Source organism: Bombina bombina, chromosome 1, assembly GCF_027579735.1.
Source record: "Bombina bombina isolate aBomBom1 chromosome 1, aBomBom1.pri, whole genome shotgun sequence".
In the NCBI taxonomy this organism is placed as follows: domain Eukaryota; kingdom Metazoa; phylum Chordata; class Amphibia; order Anura; family Bombinatoridae; genus Bombina; species Bombina bombina.
The window spans coordinates 1,542,070,982-1,542,094,498 of record NC_069499.1 but is presented as its reverse complement, the minus strand read 5'-3'; the positions used below and the strand labels follow the sequence as shown (position 1 = coordinate 1,542,094,498).

Below are 23,517 nucleotides of genomic sequence, written 5' to 3'. Positions count from 1 at the left end.
TGAATGGTGTAACTAGTGTGTTCAGTGGCTCTCTGTGAGTGGTGTAACTAGTGTGTTCAGTGGCTCTCTGTGAGTGGTGTAAATAGTGTGTTCTGTGGCTCTCTGTGAGTGGTGTAAATAGTGTGTTCTGTGGCTCTCTGTGAATGGTGTAACTAGTGTGTTCAGTGGCTCTCTGTGAATGGTGTAACTAGTGTGTTCAGTGGCTCTCTGTGAATAGTGTAACTAGTGTGTTCAGTGGCTCTCTGTGAGTGGTGTAAATAGTGTGTTCAGTGGCTTTCTGTGAATAATATAAATAGTGTGTTCTGTGGCTCTCTGTGAATGGTGTAAATAGTGTGTTCTGTGGCTCTCTGTGAGTGGTTTAAATAGTGTGTTCTGTGGCTCTCTGTGAGTGGTGTAAATAGTGTGTTCTGTGGCTCTCTGTGAATAGTGTAAATAGTGTGTTCTGTGGCTCTCTGTGAGTGGTGTAAATAGTGTGTTCAGTTGCTCTCTGTGAGTGGTGTAAATAGTGTGTTCAATTGCTCTCTGTGAGTGGTGTAAATAGTGTGTTCTGTGGCTCTCTGTGGATGGTGTGAATAGTGTGTTCAGTTGCTCTCTGTGAGTGGTGTAAATAGTGTGTTCTGTGGCTCTCTGTGAATGGTGTGAATAGTGTGTTCTGTGGCTCTCTGTGAATGGTGCGAATAGTGTGTTCAGTTGCTCTCTGTGAATAGTGTAAATAGTGTGTTCTGTGGCTCTCTGTGAATCGTGTAAATAGTGTGTTCTGTGGCTCTCTGTAAATGGTGTAAATAGTGTGTTCTGTGGCTCACTGTGAATGGTATAAATAGTGTGTTCTGTGGCTCTCTGTGAGTGGTGTAAATAGTGTGTTCTGTGGCTCTCTGTGAGTGGTGTAAATAGTGTGTTCAGTGGCTCTCGGTGAGTGGTGTAAATAGTGTGTTCAGTTGCTCCCTGTGAATGGTATAAATAGTGTGTTCTGTGGCTCTCTGTGAGTGGTGTAAATAGTGTGTTCAGTGGCTCTCTGTGAGTGGTGTAAATAGTGTGTTCAGTGGCTCTCTGTGAGTGGTGTAAATAGTGTATTCAGTTGCTCTCTGTGAGTGGTGTAAATAGTGTGTTCAGTGGCTCTCTGTGAGTGGTGTAAATAGTGTGTTCAGTTGCTCTCTGTGAGTGGTGTAAATAGTGTGTTCTGTGGCTCTCTGTGAGTGGTGTAAATAGTGTGTTCTGTGGCTCTCTGTGAGTGGTGTAAATAGTGTGTTCTGTGGCTCTCTGTGAGTGGTGTAAATAGTGTGTTCAGTTGCTCTCTGTGAGTGGTGTAAATAGTGTGTTCTGTGGCTCTCTGTGGTGGTGTAAATAGTGTGTTCTGTGGACTTTGTGTTTACTGGTTGTGTACTTTCTTTCATGTAATTGGCAAGAGTCCATGAGCTAGTGACGTATGGGATATACATTCCTACCAGGAGGGGCAAAGTTTCCCAAACCTCAAAATGCCTATAAATACACTCCCCACCACACCCACAATTCAGTTTTACAAACTTTGCCTCCTATGGAGGTTGTGTAGTAAGTTTGTGCTAGATTTCTACGTTGATATGAGCTTCGCAGCATGCTGAAGCCCGGTTTTCCTCTCAGAGTGCAGTGAATGACAGAGGGATGTGAAGGGAGTATTGCATATTGAATGCTATGGTCATCCTATCGGGGATGTATTTCATAGGTTCTCTGTTATCGGTCGTAGAGATTCTTCTCCTACCTCCCTTTTCAGATCGACGATATACTTATATACCATGACCTCTGCTGATTCTCGTTTCAGTACTGGTTTGACTATCTACTATATGTAGATGAGTGTCTTTTTGGTAAGTATGTCTTATTTTATTTATGACACTCTCAGCTATGGTTTAGCACTTTATATGTAAATTTCTAAATATATGTTTTATACTTATATTTGCCATGATTCAGGTTAATCAGTATATTTCCTTCTTAACAGACTGTCAGTTTAAGTTTTTTGGGAAATGCATATGAATAAAAAATGTTCTTACCTGAAGATTTATCAAATTGACTTTTCTTTCTAAATTGCAGGCTGTTAGGCTCGCGGGTGCAAAAAATGCTAGAATTTATTGCGTCATTTTTGGCGCGAGAATTACGTTTGTTGACGTTAATGTCGTCATTTCCGGCGTTGTAGTTGACGCTGAGAGTTTTCACGTACTTGCGTCATCTATGACGCTCGTGTTTGTTGCAGACGTTTTTGGCGCCAAAAAAGTTTTGTCAATGTGGGCGTCATACTTGGCGCCAGTTTTTTTGACATTATTTAAGTCTTTGTTTCTTTTTGCTTCTGGTTCTCAGAGGCTTATTCTGTTTGCATTTTTTCCCATTCCTGAAACTGTCATTTAAGGAATTTGATAATTTTGCTTTATATGTTGTTTTTTCTATTACATATTGCAAGATGTCTCAAGCTGACCCTGTATCAGAATCTACTTCTGGAATGCTGCTGCCAGATGTCGGTTCTACCAAAGCTAAGTGCATTTGTTGTAAACATCGGATAACTGTTCCTCCAGCTGTAGTTTGTGTTGGTTGTCATGATAAACTTTCTAAAGCAGACAATATTTCCATTAGTAGTAGTCCATTACCTGTTGTTGTTCCTTCAACATCTAATGTTCAGGATATTCCTGTTAATGTAAGAGAATTTGTTTCTAATTCTTTTCAGAAGGCCCTGTCTGTTATACCACCGTCAAAATAATTTTTATTAGTCATAGCCATATAACAACACAAAAGAGAAATGCAAGGATAAATCTCCAATGAAAAAAAATAAGAAATGACATACAAATAACATAATCATGTCCTCACCGGATCAATAGAGTCTAACAAATCCTAAATAATTCAAGAATATATCATCATTCAAAGAATTTTTGCATAATCTTACAACCGTAGTCCTATTATAGAATCTGAATGACTCTAATAGGAGATTATCCTAAAAGTGGCTATTCCTTTTTTTCCTATTTTCCTGCTCAAAACATTACAAAACAAAAAAAAACAAGACAAAAAAACAACAACAAAAAAAAATAAAAAAAAATAAAAGGGAAGGAAAAAAGAAACCCCCCCCCCAATCCTCCTCACACCGGAATTTACCTAAAATATCAGCCCAAAATAGGGATTATCCAACCATATTCCTATTTCTTATCCATGAATCTGGAAACACCCCATGTATAACCAGTTCTGCAAAACTTATTGAAGCCACAAAGGGTCTCAGGATCTGTCTCTGTGAGCCTATAGGAAATGTCTTAATGACCACCGCCCAATCTTCCAAGAAATTTCAAATTTTCCTTTCAGAGACAAATTGTATATGGAAGGATTCAAAAATAATCTGCGCTTGTATATCTCTTAAGACTTGAGACAAGCTAGGGGCCTTCTTCACCATCCAATTTTTAAAAATATTATATCTGACTATAAGTATAATTGTGTTAAGAGTATTTAATCTATCCCCTCTTCTTATTTCATGAAAAAGTAGGACTATTTCCTCATATGTAAACGAAATAGTAGAATTAAACAATCGGTTGTACCAAAATTGGACTTTCGCCCAAAGCTGAGATATCTTCGGGCAGGTCCATAACATGTGGCGGAGATCAGCACGGCTAAAGGCACAATGTTCACAACGGTAGCTTTTATCAGAATAGAATTTGAACAGACGGGCAGGCAAAAGATAAGAGTTATTTCTTTCCAAGGTAATAAATGATTTGGTTCTCAGTTGGATTCTATCATTTCAACTGTCACTGGGGGGAAGGGAGCTTTTTTTGCCTCAGGATAAAAAATCTAAGGGTAAATTTAGGGCTGCTAACCATTTTCGTTCCTTTCGCCAGAATGAGGAACAGAAGCCTGACTCTTCCCCTAAAGGAACTGTTTCCAATTGGAAGCCTTCTCCAGTTGGAATAAATCCAAGCCTTTTAGAAAATCAAAACCAGCCCCCAAGTCCACATGAAGGTGCAGCCCACATTCCAGCACAGCTGGTAGGGGGCAGGCTACGATTTTTCAAAGATGTTTGGATCAATTCAGTCCAAAATCATTGGATTCAGAACATTGTTTCTCAAGGGTACAGAATAGGTTTCAAGATAAGACCGCCTGTGAGAAGGTTCTTTCTCTCACGCATTCCAGTGAACCCAGTAAAGGCTCAGGCTTTCCTGAAATGTGTTTCAGACCTGGAGTCATATGGGGTAATTGTGCCAGTTCCATATCAGGAACGGGGTCTGGGGTTTTATTCAAATCTGTTCATTGTACCAAAGAAAGAATTCTTTCAGACCAGTTCTGGATCTAAAAATTTTGAATTGTTATGTAAGAATACCAACATTCAAGATGGTGACTATAAGGGCTATTCTGCCTTTTGTTCTGCAAGGGTTAGGGTTATCTTCATATTCCAATTCATCCAGATCACTATCAGTTCCTGAGATTCTCTTTTCTAGACAAGCATTACCAATTTGTTGCTCTTCCTTTTGGCCTAGCAACAGCTCCAAGGATCTTCTCAAAGGTTCTCGGTGCCCTTCTCTCTGTATTCAGAGAGCGGGTATTGCAGTGTTTCCTTATTTGGACGATATCTTGGTACTTGCTCAGTCTTTACATTCTGCAGAATCTCACACGAATCAACTTGTGTTGTTTCTTCAAGAACATGGTTGGAGGATCAATTTACCAAAAAGTTCTTTGATTCCTCAGACAAGGGTAACCTTTTTAGGATTCCAAATAGATTCAGTATCCATGACTTTGTCTCTAACAGACAAAAGACGTCTGAAATTGGTTTCAGATTGTCGGAACCTTCAGTCTCAATCATTCCCTTCAGTAGCTATGTGCATGAACGTTTTAGGTCTCATGACTGCAGCATCGGACGCGATCCCCTTTGCTCCTTTTCACATGAGACCTCCTCAGCTTTGTATGCTGAACCAATGGTGCAGGGATTATACAAAGATATCACAATTGATATCCTTAAATCCCAATACTCGACTATCTCTGACTTGGTGGTTAAATCACCACCGTTTAGTTCAAGGGGCCTCTTTTCTTCGTCCAACCTGGACTGTGATTTCAACAGATGCGAGTCTTTCAGGTTGGGGAGCTGTCTGGGGGTCTCTGACAGCGCAGGGGGTTTGGAAATCTCAAGAGGCGAGATTACCAATCAACATTTTGGAACTCCGTGCGATTTTCAGAGCTCTTCAGTTCTGGCCTCTTCTGAAAAGAGAATCGTTTATTTGTTTTCAGACAGACAATGTCACAACCGTGGCGTATGTCAATCATCAAGGTGGGACTCGCAGTCCTCAAGCTATGGAAGAAGTATCTCGGATACTTGCATGGGCGGAATCCAGCTCCTGTCTAATCTCTGCAGTTCATATCCCAGGTATAGACAATTGGGAAGCGGATTATCTCAGTCGCCAGACTTTACATCCGGGAGAATGGTCTCTACACCCAGATGTGTTTCTTCAGATTGTTCAGATATGGGGGCTTCCAGAAATAGATCTGATGGCTTCTCATCTAAACAGGAAACTTCCCAGGTATCTGTCCAGATCCAGGGATCCTCAGGCGGAAGCAGTGGATGCGTTGTCACTTCCTTGGAATTATCAACCTGCTTATATCTTTCCGCATCTAGTTCTTCTTCCAAGAGTGATTTCCAAAATCATAATGGAACGTTCGTTTGTACTTCTGGTGGCTCCAGCATGGTCACACAGGTTTTGGTATGCGGATCTTGTTCGGATGACCAGTTGCCAACCTTGGCCACTTCCGTTAAGGTCAGACCTTCTATCTCAAGGTCCGTTTTTCCATCGGGATCTCAAATCATTAAATTTGAAGGTATGGAGATTGAACGCTTAGTGCTTAGTCATAGAGGTTTCTCTGACTCAGTGATCAATACTATGTTGCAGGCTCGTAAATCTGTGTCTAGAAAGATTTATTACCGAGTTTGGAAGACTTACATTTCATGGTGTTCCTCTCATAAGTTCTCTTGGCATTCTTTTAGAATTCCTAGAATTTTACAGTTTCTTCAGGATGGTTTAGATAAGGATTTGTCTGCAAGTTCCTTGAAAGGACAAATCTCTGCTCTTTCTGTTCTGTTTCACAGGAAAATTGCTAATCTTCCTGACATTCGTTGTTTTGTACAGGCTTTGGTTCGTATCAAGCCTGTCATTAAGTCAATCTCTCCTCCTTGGAGTCTTAATTTGGTTTTGAGAGCTTTACAGGCTCCTCCGTTTGAGCCTATGCATTCTTTGGATATTAAGTTACTTTCTTGGAAAGTATTGTTTCTTTTGGCTATCTCTTCTGCTAGAAGAGTTTCAGAATTATCTGCTCTTTCTTGTGAGTCTCGTTTTCTGATTTTTCATCAGGGTAAGGCGGTTTTGCGGACTTCATTTCAATTTTTACCTAAGGTTGTGAATTCCAACAACATTAGTAGATAAATTGTTGTCCCTTCGTTGTGTCCCAATCCTAAGAATTCTTTGTAAAAATCTTTGCATTCTTTGGATGTGGTAAGAGCTTTGAAATATTATGTTGAAGCTACTAAAGATTTCAGGAAGACTTCTAGTCTATTTGTTATCTTTGCTGGTCCTAGGAAAGGTCAGAAAGCTTCTGCTATTTCTTTGGCTTCCTGGTTAAAGCTTTTGATTCATCATGCTTATGTGGAGTCGGGTAAATTACGGCTCATTCTACTTGGTCAGTTTCTACTTCCTGGGCTTTTAAGAATGAAGCTTCTGTTGATCAGATTTGCAAAGCAGCAACTTGGTCTTCTTTGCATACTTTTACTAAATTCTACCATTTTGATGTTTTTTCTAATTCAGAAGCAGTTTTTGGTAGAAAATTTCTTAAGGCAGCAGTTTCAGTTAGATTCTGCTGCTTTATATTTTAGTTTTTTTCTTTATAAGATTAAAACTTTTTGATTTGGGTTGTGGATTCTTTTTTTCAGCGGAATTGTCTGTCTTTATTTCTCTTGTAAGGTGTATCCAGTCCACGGATCATCCATTACTTGTGGGATATTCTCCTTCCCAACAGGAAGTTGCAAGAGGACACCCACAGCAGAGCTGTATATAGCTCCTCCCCTAACTGCCATATCCAGTCATTCTCTTGCAACTCTCAACAAAGATGGAGGTAGTAAGAGGAGAGTGGGGAAGCGACGCTGATAGATGCTCTAGCAGCGCCTTGGTCTTTCAACATGGCTTACGTGTTTCCACCGTTTCCTCTGCTCCCTCGACTGATTGCCAAAATCAAGCAGGAGAGAGCATCAGTGATTTTGATAGCGCCTGCGTGGCCACGCAGGACCTGGTATGCAGACCTAGTGAGTACAAATATATAGCGCTAATAGCTAAAGTAGACCTCGGCCACTCTAAGACAATCCCCCCTGGATTGTCACAAGTAAAACAAATTCGAAAGAATAAGAGGGCGCTAAAGCTAAGATCCCACCACACTTAGTCAAAGGTAATAAAAACAACAAAGTGCAAATTAATAACTTTACTTCACAATTATAAATACAGTTCATATAACAATGTTAAGAAAAAGGGACGTCTCCCTTAAGAAAATAAAAATGAGAATAAAAAGTAAAATAGACTGGATTACCACCTTTAAAAAGATAAAAATATAAAAATATATACTGTAGCTAGTTCAATGAGCGTTATTAATCCAGTGAGATAGGCTACACTTAAGTGGGTAGCTGCACTTTTGAAACAATGTTCCTTATATAGGCTGATCAAGGAAAAAACGTGTTACTGTCCATCGTATGGTTATAACATAGAGAAATTGTGTTCTTATTCCTTGTGTGACTCTTTATGATGTGGTTCAAACAGTCAATAATACACACCTTAGAGTAAAAAGGATTATTACAATCTTTTTAGACTCACACTGTCAGATGTATGTCCAGGTAAACGGTATCCTCCACTGTTATTTTGCTCTTGTCACTTGCTGGAGCTGAACCCGGTCAGCATGTATGGAAACAGCTTGTCACTCCAATTTCTTATGTGTAGGTATTTGATACCAAAAGGTGAGAGATGAGGTCCGCAGGTCCGCACTTAGCGTGAATCACGCGCGGGTTAGAAATTCTTGACTAGGTACCTAGATAAGAGATAAAGTAGAGTCCTTTGCAGGGAACAACTGGAAATCAGTCTACGCGTTTCACCCGTTAGCAGGGCTTTTTCAAGATGCCGGTATGTTCCCGGGACAGAGTTTAAATATTCATCGGAGTGTGCTGATTGGTGTGACGCTTTTCCAATAAAAGGTGGAGTTTGATCCAAATTCTTAATAGTTTTATTTAAGGTGGTATATTTAGTTTAGACCAGACGATCATGTTTACTTTCCAAGAATAGGTGTTAAGTCTTGTGATGGTGTGTTTTTTTGTTGGATAAAGAGTTTTTTAACGCTCAACATGAACAAAACAGCTTATAAAGAGAAAATAAAGGTGATAAAACCAGAGGTGGTATTCCATATTACACAAAAGAATTTTTAATTTTTAATTTTTAATTTGATTTGTATGGTGTGTCGAATCAGACTAACAGTAGAAAAATTAATAAAGGTTATATAATTCATTAAATCTAAAAATTCATTGTCTGTTAAATCCCAATTATAAAAATTGGAAATATATAAAAATATATAAAAAATTGGAAATATATAAAAAATAAAATTAGAAAATAATAAGGATGTAAAATATTGCTTTTAATTTTATTTCATTTTTATTCAGCACTAGAAAAAATAGTTCACCTTATATTTCTCTATTTAAAAAACAGTAAGAGTTAATTAAATTTTAAAAAACCAACTAGAAAATAAAAAAGAACATCCTAACTTTAAAGAAAGGCAAAATATTTTAGTAAATAAATTGTTAGAACTAAAACATGGCTTATTAGACACTAAATGGAAGAAATTAGAAAGGGATAGGAATGACTTAATAGAACAAACTAAAGAATTGAAAGACAAGATCGAAAATGCAAATAAAGGTACATCACATTCAGATGATTGGAATAAACACGATTATAACAATCAACAACACTCCAGAGGTCATACATCACTGAACACACCTAAAGATAGAACTTTTAACACATATGGGAATAGAAATATATACAATGGTAAGCCAGAGAACTCTTATGATATACAATATCCTGAATATTATCAGTCCAATACCAATTGGAGGGATCGTTCCAATTATGGATATAAAGCTCCTTTTCAACAATATCACAGTAACTATAAACATCAAAATAGAACATATCAAGAACATTCTGATTACGGCAACAGAATGCCCCAGAATTATAGAAACACATATAGAAATGATTATAGGCCACACTACTATGGCAATAGGAATCGTAATAACTCCAACTATTGGCAAAATCCAATACAACCAAGAAATCAATATTATGACCCAAATAACGAATACTATGACAATAGGAGAAATAGATCGAGGAAGGATAGTTGGCATCTAGATACTAACAATAGATTTTCAGCTTTAGATAATGAATGTGAAATTGGAACAATTAATAACGGAAAAGATTTTTTAGGCCACAGCCCTCCGAGGGAGGGCACCTCAAAAAGTCTTACAGCTCTAGAGAAGAGAGAGAGAACATACACCCCATTAAACATAAAAAAAAGACAACTAGAGGACAAAGAGGAGGAAAGAATAGAAGGAGAGGCAAAGAGAGTGAGATAATAACTGAGAATACAGGCATTTTCAATCTGAGCAATAAAGAATTAGATAATGACGAAAAAAGGATATTGTCATTAGGTTTATCTTTTGCCCCTACCACAAATTTGAACAAATTCAACACCCCACATTAATATAAAACAATTCACCAGAAAGTTAACGTTGAAACGTTATTTTTTGAAAAATCCCATAGAAAGACAGGTAAATCCATCAAAATTCCCAAAAAATATAATAGCTAATGATAGTAAGAGAATCTATACTAATCTCAAACCGACTTCCAAATTTTATCCTTCATATGCTAAAGGGTCCAATATAGAAACCTTTGAAAAAATGGTCCTACAAGATCTGAAAGACTTTAATCCCAAAAAATCGAAACCTAACTTTAACCTATCAAAAAAAGACAAAGAGATCATAGACAAACTACAAAAAAACAAAGATGTGATCATAAAGCCAGCTGATAAGGGTGGGGGGGTTGTCATTATGAATAGAACAAACTATATCGCAGAAGCAAATAGAATATTGAATGATCCTAAGACGTACAAAACATTAGAATTAAATCCGATTAAAAAAATCAAAAAAAGCTTACTCTGTATATTGGAGGAAGGAAAAGATGGGGGCATTATTAACGATAATGAATTTAATTATCTATATCCTGAGTTTCCCAGAACCCCCATCTTTTACTTTCTCCCGAAAATTCACAAAGATCTTATTAACCCTCCAGGGAGACCCATCATATCTGGAATAGGTTCTATAACATCTAACCTTTCCAGATATGTGGATATTTTTCTTCAGAAATATGTGAAAAATTTAAAAACCTATCTTAAAGACTCTACTCAAGTATTGCAATTAATAGAAAAAATTAAATGGGAAGACAATTATATACTTGCTACTAGTGATGTTACATCCCTTTACACAATTATTGACCATGAACAGGGCCTTAAGGCCATTGAAAATACCCTTGAATTAGACAAAGACATAGATATACATCTTAGACAGTTTATTTTAAAGGGAATAAAATTTATATTAGAAAACAATTATTTTGAGTTCAATGGAAAATATTATCTTCAACTAGAGGGTACCGCGATGGGCACGAGGTTCGCGCCAAGTTATGCCAATTTATTCATGGGAGACTGGGAGGATAATTTCCTTAGGTCACATGAATTTGGCGCGGACCTCGTGCTCTTCAAGAGGTATATAGACGATATACTAATTATATGGAAAGGTTCTGAGGAAAATCTAAATTTGTTCTTTCAAGCAATGAATAATAATGATAAAAATCTCCATTTCACTTATCACTACAGTAACACTTCCATCTCCTTTCTGGATTTAGAAATATTTGCAGATGAAAGTAGTCTAGCTACCAGAACGTACTTTAAACAAGTAGATTGTAATGGGTACGTCCACAAAAAGAGTTGCCACCATGAGAGATGGAAAGGTAATATACCTATAGGCCAGTACCTTAGAATTAAGAAAAATTGTTCAAGGCTTATAGATTTTGAAACCCAAGTAAATGTTCTCCAACAAAGATTCCATGAAAGAGGTTACAGTGAACTAGAACTAGAAGGAGCCATGACTAGAGCTAAGACTACCGAACGAAGTTCTCTCTTACAATATAAAGAGAAAAGTACATTGGACATAAGAGATAACAAAAATGAATATGATGTAGCGCTAATAACTAACTACAACGATGACCACCAAGCATTACGGAAAATCATTACAAAACACTGGCATATAGTCAAAAAAGATCCCTTGATAGGAGACCTCTTAGCATATAAACCGAAAATCATCTTCAGGAAAGCTAGGAATTTAAAACAAATTCTTGCTCCCAGTGTTTTACAAAAAGAAAACACCACTATGGTAGACCAAGATCTTAGAGGGAATAATTTGAAAGGTTTTTTCCCCTGTATTTCCTGCAGGGCCTGTAAATATAGTAGCAAAATTAGTTCTATCCAGATAACAGGCACAAATGAAAATTTCAAAATTAAAGACACAATAAGATGTTCAAATAAAGGCATTATATATATTTTAAAATGTTCATGTGATCTGTTTTACATTGGAGAAACAACTAGACTTCTACGTGACAGGATCAGAGAACATCTCTGTAATATTGAAAAGGGTAATTTAGACACTCATTTATACAAACATTTCAGAGAGATACATAAAAATAAATTAGAACACTTAAAATTTTGGGGAATATGTAAGGTCAGAGGTGACTGGAGAGGGGGTAATTTTGAAAGTAAGCTACTGAAAAAAGAAGCTGAACTAATCTATAAATTCGATACCCTCTTCCCCCGAGGCCTAAACTCCGAAATAGACCTGTCCCCTTTCCTAGGAGTTAAAATCTAATTTTTAAAAAATTTAATTAACTCTTACTGTTTTTTAAATAGAGAAATATAAGGTGAACTATTTTTTCTAGTGCTGAATAAAAATGAAATAAAATTAAAAGCAATATTTTACATCCTTATTATTTTCTAATTTTATTTTTTATATATTTCCAATTTTTTATATATTTTTATATATTTCCAATTTTTATAATTGGGATTTAACAGACAATGAATTTTTAGATTTAATGAATTATATAACCTTTATTAATTTTTCTACTGTTAGTCTGATTCGACACACCATACAAATCAAATTAAAAATTAAAAATTAAAAATTCTTTTGTGTAATATGGAATACCACCTCTGGTTTTATCACCTTTATTTTCTCTTTATAAGCTGTTTTGTTCATGTTGAGCGTTAAAAAACTCTTTATCCAACAAAAAAACACACCATCACAAGACTTAACACCTATTCTTGGAAAGTAAACATGATCGTCTGGTCTAAACTAAATATACCACCTTAAATAAAACTATTAAGAATTTGGATCAAACTCCACCTTTTATTGGAAAAGCGTCACACCAATCAGCACACTCCGATGAATATTTAAACTCTGTCCCGGGAACATACCGGCATCTTGAAAAAGCCCTGCTAACGGGTGAAACGCGTAGACTGATTTCCAGTTGTTCCCTGCAAAGGACTCTACTTTATCTCTTATCTAGGTACCTAGTCAAGAATTTCTAACCCGCGCGTGATTCACGCTAAGTGACAAGAGCAAAATAACAGTGGAGGATACCGTTTACCTGGACATACATCTGACAGTGTGAGTCTAAAAAGATTGTAATAATCCTTTTTACTCTAAGGTGTGTATTATTGACTGTTTGAACCACATCATAAAGAGTCACACAAGGAATAAGAACACAATTTCTCTATGTTATAACCATACGATGGACAGTAACACGTTTTTTCCTTGATCAGCCTATATAAGGAACATTGTTTCAAAAGTGCAGCTACCCACTTAAGTGTAGCCTATCTCACTGGATTAATAACGCTCATTGAACTAGCTACAGTATATATTTTTATATTTTTATCTTTTTAAAGGTGGTAATCCAGTCTATTTTACTTTTTATTCTCATTTTTATTTTCTTAAGGGAGACGTCCCTTTTTCTTAACATTGTTATATGAACTGTATTTATAATTGTGAAGTAAAGTTATTAATTTGCACTTTGTTGTTTTTATTACCTTTGACTAAGTGTGGTGGGATCTTAGCTTTAGCGCCCTCTTATTCTTTCGAATATGCAGACCTAGTGGACATGTCATCCTTTCCACCTTGGACTCTGCCTCTGAGACAAGACCTTCTAATACAAGGTCCTTTCAACCATCCGAATCTACTTTCTCTGAGACTGACTGCATGGAGATTGAACGCTTGATTTTATCAAAGCGTGGCTTCTCCGAGTCTGTCATTGATACTTTAATACATGCACAAAAGCCAGGATCCAGGAAAATCTACCATAAGATATGGCGTAAATATCTTTATTGGTGTGAATCCAAGGGCTACTCATGGAGTAAGGTCAGGATTCCCAGGATATTATCTTTTCTCCAAGAGGGTTTGGAGATAGGATTATCAGCTAGTTCTTTGAAGGGACAGATCTCTGCACTGTCTATTCTTTTGCACAAGCGTCTGGCGGATGTTCCAGATGTTCAGGCGTTTTGTCAGGCGTTGGTTAGAATCAAGCCTGTGTTTAAACCTGTTGCTCCCCCATGGAGCTTAAATTTGGTTCTTAAAGTTCTTCAAGGGGTTCCGTTTGAACCTCTTCATTCCATAGATATCAAGCTTTTATCTTGGAAAGTTCTTTTTTTGATGGCTATTTCCTCGGCTCGTAGAGTCTCCGAGTTATCTGCTTTACAGTGTGATTCTCCTTATCTGATCTTCCATGCAGATAAGGTAGTTCTGCGTACAAAACCTGGGTATTTGCCTAAGGTGGTATCTACTAAGAATATCAATCAAGAGATTGTTGTTCCATCATTGTGTCCTAATCCTTCTTCAAAGAAGGAACGTCTTTTACATAATCTGGACGTGGTTCGTGCTTTAAAGTTTTACTTACAAGCTACTAAAGATTTTCGTCAAACATCTGCTTTGTTTGTTGTTTACTCTGGACAGAAAAGAGGTCAAAAGGCTTCTGCAACATCTCTTTCTTTTTGGCTAAGAAGCATAATCCGCTTAGCCTATGAGACTGCTGGACAGCAGCCTCCTGAAAGGATTACAGCTCATTCTACTAGAGCTATGGCTCCCACTTGGGCCTTTAAAAAACACAATTTATGCTTACCTGATAAATTTATTTCTCTTGTGGTGTATCCAGTCCACGGATCATCCATTACTTGTGGGATATTCTCATTCCCAACAGGAAGTTGCAAGAGGACACCCACAGCAGAGCTGTAATATAGCTCCTCCCCTAACTGTCATAGCCAGTCATTCGACCGAAAACAAGCAAAGAAAGGAGGAACCATAGGGTGCAGTGGTTACTGTAGTTTAAATTTAAAAATTACCTGCCTTAAAATGACAGGGCGGGCCGTGGACTGGATACACCACAAGAGAAATAAATTTATCAGGTAAGCATAAATTGTGTTTTCTCTTGTAAGGTGTATCCAGTCCACGGATCATCCATTACTTGTGGGATACCAATACCAAAGCTAAAGTACACGGATGAAGGGAGGGACAAGGCAGGAACTTAAATGGAAGGAACCACTGCCCGTAAAACCTTTCTCCCAAATATAGCCTCCGAAGAAGCAAAAGTATCAAATTTGTAAAATTTTGAAAAAATCGCCTTGCAAATCTGATCAAAAAAAGCCTCATTTTTAAAGGCCCAAGTGGAAGCCACAGCTCTAGTGGAATGAGCTGTAATCCTTTCAGGAGGCTGCTGTCCAGCAGTCTCATAGGCTAAACGGATTAAGCTTCTTAGTCAAAAAGAAAAAGAGGTTGCCGAAGCCTTTTGACCTCTCCTCTGTCCAGAGTAGACAACAAACAAAGCAGATGTTTGACGAAAATCTTTAGTAGCTTGTAAGTAAAACTTTAAAGCACGGACCACGTCCAGATTGTGTAACACAAGGATGGAACAACAATCTCTTGATTGATATTCTTGTTAGATACCACCTTAGGTAAGAGCCCAGGTTTGGTACGCAGGACTACCTTATCCGTATGAAAAATCAGATAAGGAGAATCACATTGTAAGGCAGATAGCTCAGAGACTCTACGAGCCGAGGAAATAGCTACCAAAAAAAGAACTTTCCAAGATAAAAGCTTGATATCTATGGAATGAAGAGGTTCAAACGGAACTCCTTGAAGAACCTTAAGAACCAAGTTTAAGCTCCATGGTGGAGCAACAGGTTTAAACACAGGCTTGATTCTAACTAAAGCCTGACAAAATGCCTGAACGTCTGGAACATCTGCCAGACGCTTAACTAGCTGACAATCCTTTTTCCAAACCTTCTTGGAGAAAAGATAATATCCTAGCAATCCTGACCTTACTCCATGAGTAACCCTTGGATTCACACCAATAAAGATATCTACGCCATACCTTATGGTAAATTTTCCTGGTGACAGGCTTTCGTGCCTGTCTTAAGGTATCAATAACTGACTCGGAGAAGCCACGCTTTGATAAAATCAAGCGTTCAATCTCCAGGCAGTCAGCCTCAGAGAAATTAGATTTGGATGGTTGAAAGGACCCTGAAGTAGAAGGTCCTGTTTCAGAGGCAGAGACCATGGTGGAAAGGATGACATGTCCACTAGATCTGCATACCAGGTCCTGCGTGGCCACGCAGGTGCTATCAGAATCACCGATGCTCTCTCTGGCTTGATCTTGGCAATCAGTCGAGGGAGCAGAGGAAACGGTGGAAACACATAAGCCAGGTTGAAAGACCAGGGCGCTGCTAGAGCATCTATCAGTGTCGCCTTGGGATCCCTGGACCTGGATCCGTAACACGGAAGCTTGGCGTTCTGGCGAGACGCCATGAGATCCAGTTCTGGTTTGCCCCAACGATGAATCAATTGTGCAAATACCTCCGGATGGAGTTCCCACTCTCCCGGATGAAAAGTCTGACGACTTAGAAAATCCGCCTCCCAGTGCTCTACACCTGGGATATGGATAGCTGATAGGTGGCAAGAGTGAATCTCTGCCCAGCGAATTATTTTTGAAACTTCTAACATCTCTAGGGAACTTCTCGTTCCCCCTTGATGGTTGATGTAAGCTACAGTCGTGATGTTGTCCGACTGAAATCTGATGTACCTCAGAGTTGTTAACTGAGGCCAAGCCTGAAGAGCCTTGAATATCGCTCTTAGTTCCAGAATATTTAATGGAAGGAGAGACTCCTTCTGAGTCCATGATCCCTGAGCCTTCAGGGAGTTCCAGACTGCACCCCAACCTAGAAGGCTGGCATCTGTTGTAACAATTGTCCAATCTGGCCTGCGAAAGGTCATACCTTTGGACAGATGGACCCGAGATAGCCACCAGAGAAGAGAATCCCTGGTCTCTTGGTCCAGATTCAGTTGAGGGGACAAATCTGTGTAATCCCCGTTCCACTGACTGAGCATGCATAGTTGCAGCGGTCTGAGATGTAAGCGTGCAAACGGCACTATGTCCATTGCCGCTACCATTAAGCCGATTACTTCCATACACTGAACCACCGAAGGGCGCGGAATGGAATGAAGAACCCGGCAGGAATTTAGAAGCTTTGATAACCTGGACTCCGTCAGGTGAATTTTCATTTCTACAGAATCTATCAGAGTCCCTAGAAAGGAAACTCTTGTGAGTGGGGATAGAGAACTCTTTTCCTCGTTCACTTTCCACCCATGCGACCACAGAAATGCCAGTACTACGTCCGTATGAGACTTGGCAATTTGGAAGTTTGATGCCTGTATCAGGATGTCGTCTAAATAAGGGGCTACTGCTATGCCCCGCGGCCTTAGGACCGCCATAAGCGACCCTAGAACCTTTGTAAAGATTCTTGGGGCTGTAGCTAATCCCAAGGGAAGAGCTACAACTGGTAATGCCTGTCTTGAAAGGCAAACCTGAGAAACCGATGATAATCTTTGTGTATCGGAATGTGAAGATAAGCATCCTTTAGATCCACTGTAGTCATATATTGATCCTCCTGGATCAGTGGTAGGATGGTACGAATAGTTTCCATCTTGAACGACGGAACTTTGAGGAATTTGTTTAAGATCTTTAGATCCAAAATTGGTCTGAAGGTTCCCTCTTTTTTGGGAACCACAAACAGATTTGAGTAAAAACCCTGTCCCTGTTCCTCCTTTGCAACTGGATGGATCACTCCCATAACTAGGAGGTCTCGTACACAGTGTAAGAATGCCTCTCTCTTTATCTGGTGTGCAGATAATTGTGAAAGGTGAAATCTCCCTTTTGGGGGGTAAGCTTTGAAGTCCAGAAGATATCCCTGGGATATAATTTCCAACGCCCAGGGATCCTGAACATCTCTTGCCCACGCCTGGGCAAAGAGTGAAAGTCCGCCCCCTACTAGATCCGTTCCCGGATAGGGGGCCATTCCTTCATGCTGTCTTAGAGGCAGCAGCAGGCTTTTTTACCTGCTTACCTTTTTTCCAGGTCAGGTTTGGTCTCCAGACCGTCTTGGATTGAGCAAAAGTTCCCTCTTGTTTATTATTAGAGGAAGATGATGCCGCACCTGCCTTGAAGTTTTGAAAGGCACGAAAATTAGACTGTTTGGCCCTAGATTTGGACCTGTCCTGAGGAAGGGCATGACCTTTTCGTCCAGTGATATCAGCAATAATCTCCTTCAACCAGGCCCGAATAGGGTCTGCCCCTTGAAGGGAATGTTAAGTAGCTTAGATTTTGAAGTCACGTCAGCTGACCATGATCTAAGCCATAGCGCTCTGCGCACCTGTATAGCAAAACTAGAATTCTTAGCCGTTAGTTTAGCCAAATGAACAATGGCATCAGAATAAAAGAATTGGCTAGCTTAAGTGCTCTAAGTTTGCCAAGTATGTCATCCAATGGAGTCGCTACCTGTAAAGCCTCTTCCAGAGACTCAAACCAGTACGCCGCAGCAGCAGTGACAGGGGCAATGCATGCAAGGGGCTGTAGGATAAAACCTTGTTGAATAAATATTTTCTTAAGGTAACCTCTAATTTTTTATCCATTGGATCTAAAAAAAAAAGCACAACTGTCCTCGACAGGGATAGTAGTATGCTTTACTAGAGTAGAAACTGCTCCCTCCACCTTAGGGACTGTCTGCCATAAGTCCCGTGTGGTGGCGTCTATTGGAAACATTTTTCTAAAAATTGGAGGGGAAGAGAACGGCACACCTGGTCTATCCCATTCCTTATTAATAATTTCTGTAAACCTTTTAGGTATTTGGAAAAACATCAGTACACACCAGCACTGCAAAGTATTTATCCAGTCTACACAATTTCTCTGGCACTGCAATGGTATCACAGTCATTCAGAGCAGCTAAAACCTCCCTAAGCAACACGCGGAGGTGTTCAAGCTTAAATTTAAATGTAGAAATATTAGAATCAGGTATCTTTCCTGAGTCATTAACATCACCCACTGAATGAAGCTCTCTTTCCTCAGCTTCTGCATATTGTGAGGCAGTATCAGACATGGTTCTTAAAGCGTCAGTATGCTCTGCATTTTGTCTCACCCCAGAGCTATCTCGCTTACCTCTAAGTTCAGGTAGTCTGGCTAATACCGCTGACAGTGTATTATCCATGACTGCCGCCATGTCTTGTAAAGTAAACGCTATGGGCGCCCTAGATGTATTTGGCGCCATTTGAGCGTGAGTCCCTTAAGCGGGAGTCAAAGGGTCTGACACGTGGGGAAAGTTAGTCGGCATAACTTCCCCCTCGTCAGATTCCTCTGGTGATACATTTTTTAAAGACAGAAAATGATCTTTATTGCATAAAATGAAATCAGTACATTTGGTACACATTCTAAGAGGGGGTTCCACCATGGCTTTTAAACATAATAAACAAGGAGTTTCTTCTATGTCAGACATGTTTATACAGAATAGCAATGAGACTAGCAAGCTTAGAAAACACTTTAAATCAAGTTAACAAGCAAATATAAAAAACGGTACTGTGCCTTTAAGAGAAACAAATTTTGTCAGAATTTGAAAAACAGTGAAAAAATGCAGTAAATCAAACAAAATTTTTACAGTGTGTATAATAGGCTAACAGAGCATTGCACCCACTTGCAAATGGATGATTAACCCCTTAGTTCAAAAAACGGATCAGAAAAACGAAATAGACGTTTTTTAACAGTCACAACCAACTGCCACAGCAAGCTGTGGCCCTACCTTCCCCAATAAATGACTTTGGAAAGCCTTTGGGCCCTTAAGAGATGTCCTATAGCATTCAGAGGGCCTTTGAGGGAAGCTGGATGTCACAGTTTGTAATTTTAACTGCACCAACTGTAACTTTTATACTACAACAGTGGAAATTGTTTCTAGTCAAAATTTAAGCCAGCCATGTGGAAAAAACTAGGCCCCAATAAAGTTTTATCACCAAAGCATATATAAAAACGATTAAACATGCCAGCAAACGTTTTATATTGCAATATCATAAGGGTATTACCCCTGGGAGTAAGCATGATACCAGTCGTTATTAAATCACTGTATTCAGGCTTAACTTACATTAATCCGGTATCAGCAGCATTTTCTAGTGTTTTCCATCTCTAGAAAAAATTATAACTGCACATACCTGATAGCAGAATAAACTGCACGCCATTCTCTTGCTGAAGTTACCTCATCTGTGTAATCCCCTCAGACATATGTGAGAACAGCAATGGATCTTAGTTACAACCTGCTAAGATCATAGAAACCTCAGGCAGATTCTTCTTCTATTTACTGCCTGAGATAAAATAGCACAACTCCGGTACTATTTAAAAATAACAAACTTTTGATTGAAGAAAATAAACTAGCTATATTTAACCACTCTCTCCTACAACGTCCTTGCTTGTTGAGAGTTGCAAGAGAATGACTGGGTATGACAGTTAGGGGAGGAGCTATATTACAGCTCTGCTGTGGGCGTCCTTTTACAACTTCCTGTTGGGAATGAGAATATCCCACAAGTAATGGATGATCCGTTTACTGGATACACCTTACAAGAGAAATGAGGATTCTGTTGAACAGATTTGCAAGGCGGCGACTTGGTCTTCGCTTCATACTTTTTCCAAATTCTACAAATTTGATACTTTTGCTTCTTCGGAGGCTATTTTTGGGGGAGAGGTTTTACAGGCAGTGGTACCTTCCGTTTAAGTACCTGCCTTGTCCCTCCCTTCAGCCGTGTACTTTAGCTTTGGTATTGGTATCCCACAAGTAATGGATGATCCGTGGACTGGATACACCTTACAAGAGAAAACACAATTTATGCTTACCTGATAAATTTATTTCTCTTGTGATGTATCCAGTCCACGGCCTGCCCTGTCATTTTAAGGCAGGTCAAAATTTTAGATTAAACAACAGTCACCACTGCACCCTATGGTTTCTCCTTTCTCGGCTTGTTTCGGTCGAATGACTGGATATGGCAGTTAGGGGAGGAGCTATATACAGCTCTGCTGTGGGTGTCCTCTTGCAACTTCCTGTTGGGAAGGAGAATATCCCACAAGTAATGGATGATCCGTGGACTGGATACACCACAAGAGAAATAAATTTATCAGGTAAGCATAAATTGTGTTTTTTATCCCTCCCTCTTCCACATCTTGAGTATTTGCTATCCCATACGTCACTAGCTCATGGACTCTTGCCAATTACATGAAAGAAAACATAATTTATGTAAGAACTTACCTGATAAATTAATTTCTTTCATATTGGCAAGAGTCCATGAGGCCCACCCTTTTTATGGTGGTTATGATTTTTTTTGTCTAAAGCACAATTATTCCAATTCCTTGTTGATGCTTTCACTCCTTTCTTATCACCCCACTTCTTGGCTATTCGTTAAACTGAATTGTGGGTGTGGTGGGGGGTGTATTTATAGGCATTTTAAGGTTTGGGAAACTTTGCCCCTCCTGGTAGGAATGTATATCCCATACGTCACTAGCTCATGGACTCTTGCCAATATGAAAATAATGAATTTATCAGGTAAGTTCTTACATAAATTATATTTTTCTGGTGTCTATAGGGGATATTCATGGGTGATAGTGGCTGTAGTTTGTGACCAATGTCCCTGGGGGAACCAATAGTCTGACTCTGACACCTGTTTAGTTATTTTGTGTTGTGTTCCAGATAATCTTGTGTGGAGACCGTGGGGCACAGGACACTGAGGATCTGCTACAAGCCACACACAGTTTACACATCCCCAACAAGGTACCGCAGGACCCACCCCTGCAGCTCTCTCCATCCTCTCTCACTCACCCTTCTACTCTTCATCTCTCGCTCTAATTATGTTTTTGTCACACAATCCCTTTTCATCATTGTTTCCTGTTAAATCTCTCTATTTGCTCTCTTTACCTCTTCTTCATTTACTGTCTGTAAAACACATTTATATTCCTCTCTGCTATCTCACTTGCTCTCATACACTCTTATCCTCATAACCCTACTTGTGCATCGCTGTCTTTTCCATTTCTGTCTCTCTCATTCACTCATCTGTCTCCTACTCTTCCTCCTCTCCCCCCCTCTCTCATTCGCTCATCTCTGTCTTCTACTCTTCCTCCTCTCTCCCCCTCTTGCCTCTCTCTCTCCCCCTCTTGCCTCTCTCTCTCTCTCTCTCGCCCTCTTGCCTCTCTCTCTCCCCCTCTTGCCTCTCTCTCTCCCCCTCTTGCCTCTCTCTCTCCCCCTCTTGCCTCTCTCTCTCCCCCTCTTGCCTCTCTCTCTCCCCCTCTTGCCTCTCTCTCTCCCCCTCTTGCCTCTCTCTCTCCCCCTCTTGCCTCTCTCTCTTCCCCTCTTGCCTCTCTCTCTTCCCCTCTTGCCTCTCTCTCTTCCCCTCTTGTCTCTCTCTCTTCCCCTCTTGCCTCTTTCTCTTCCCCTCTTGCCTCTCTCTCTTCCCCTCTTGTCTCTCTCTCTTCCCCTCTTGCCTCTTTCTCTTCCCCTCTTGCCTCTCTCTCTCTCCCCCTCTTGCCTCTCTCTCTCCCCCTCTTGCCTCTCTCTCTCTCTCTCTCTCTCGCCCTCTTGCCTCTCTCTCCCCCCCCTCTTGCCTCTCTCTCCCCCCCCTCTTGCCTCTCTCTCCCCCTCTTGCCTCTCTCTCTCCCCCTCTTGCCTCTCACTCTCCCCCTCTTGCCTCTCACTCTCCCCCTCTTGCCTCTCACTCTCCCCTTCTTGCCTCTCACTCTCCCCCTCTTGCCTCTCTCTCCCCCCCCTCTTGCCTCTCTTTCCCCCCTCTTGCCTCTCTCTCCCCCCTCTTGCCTCTCTCTCTCTCTCTCTCTCTCTCTCTCTCTCTCTCTCACTCTCCCCCTCTTGCCTCTCTCTCTCTCCCCCCCCCTCTTGCCTCTCTCTCTCTCCCCCTCTTGCCTCTCTCTCTCCCCATCTTGCCTCTCTCTCTCCCCCTCTTGCCTCTCTCTCTCTCCCCCTCTTGCCTCTCTCTCTCTCTCTCTCTCTCTCTCTCCCCCTCTTGCCTCTCTCTCTCCCCCTCTTGCCTCTCTCTCTCCCCCTCTTGCCTCTCACTCTCCCCCTCTTGCCTCTCTCTCTCCCCCTCTTGCCTCTCACTCTCCCCCTCTTGCCTCTCTCTCTCCCCCTCTTGCCTCTCTCTCTCCCCCTCTTGCCTCTCTCTCTCCCCCTCTTGCCTCCCCCCCCCTCTTGCCTCTCTCTCCCCCTCTTGCCTCTTTCTCTCTCTCTCTCTCCCCCCCTTGCCTCTCTCCCCCCCTTGCCTCTCTCCCCCCCCTTGCCTCTCTCTCTCCTCCTCCTCTTGCCTCTCTCTCTCTCTCTCTCTCTCTCTCTCTCTCTCTCTCTCTCTCTCCCCCCCTCTTGTCTCTCTCTCTCTCTCTCTCTCTCTCTCCCCCTCTTGTCTCCCCCCCCCTTGCCTCTCTCTCCTCCTCCTCTTGCCTCTCTCTCTGTTTTTTCTCCCTCTCCCCTACCTAAATCTCATATTACCCTCTCCTACCCTCTCTGTAATCCTATCAGAATAAGCTTTTGCTGAAATCCTTCAATGCTTTTATTGTATTTGTCACTACCACCTCTGCTGAAATGAAATTATATGTATCTAAAACACTTTTATAAAATAAAATATTTGCAAATTACATCTTAACAATTTCCCTTCTCTGTTTTCCTATATATTCATATTTTTTTGGCTCTCTCTCTTACGTATCTCACCCTCCTCTCTCTCCTCCCTCCCCTTCTCTTTACAAAAAATGTCTAGTTTTGCTTTATTTCCCCATCTATGCTCTTTAATTAAGCATTTTGCTCTTTGAAATTTTTTTTATTTGCTGATATCCACATCTCTTTCATTTATTCATCTTTATTCCAATATCCAAATCTGCCTTTTTCCTCTCCCTTTGTTTGCTTGTGTCTCTGATCTCTCGCTCTCTCATCCTGCCGTCTTTCGGGCTGTCCTACTTTCCTCTGTTCCGGCAGCTGCTGCCTGTTAGGTGTTGGTTGTCAGGTAAATAGATTGTCCCTGCAGTA

The 23,517-nt window shown here is 40.3% G+C and overlaps 1 protein-coding gene across 2 annotated transcripts in view; it reads left to right on the top strand.

The window, feature by feature from the left end:
- SPATA20 (spermatogenesis associated 20) overlaps nucleotides 1-23,517 on the top strand; it is a 416,269-nt gene that overhangs the window by 292,222 nt on the left and 100,530 nt on the right. Inside the window, exon 15 of one of the 2 annotated variants that reach the window (XM_053708751.1) lies at nucleotides 21,187-21,267. The exons of the other annotated variant lie outside the window; for it this stretch is intronic. Coding sequence (XP_053564726.1) covers nucleotides 21,187-21,267 — 81 coding nt within the window. The remainder of the gene's footprint in view (nucleotides 1-21,186; nucleotides 21,268-23,517) is intronic. 2 annotated transcript variants of the gene reach the window in all.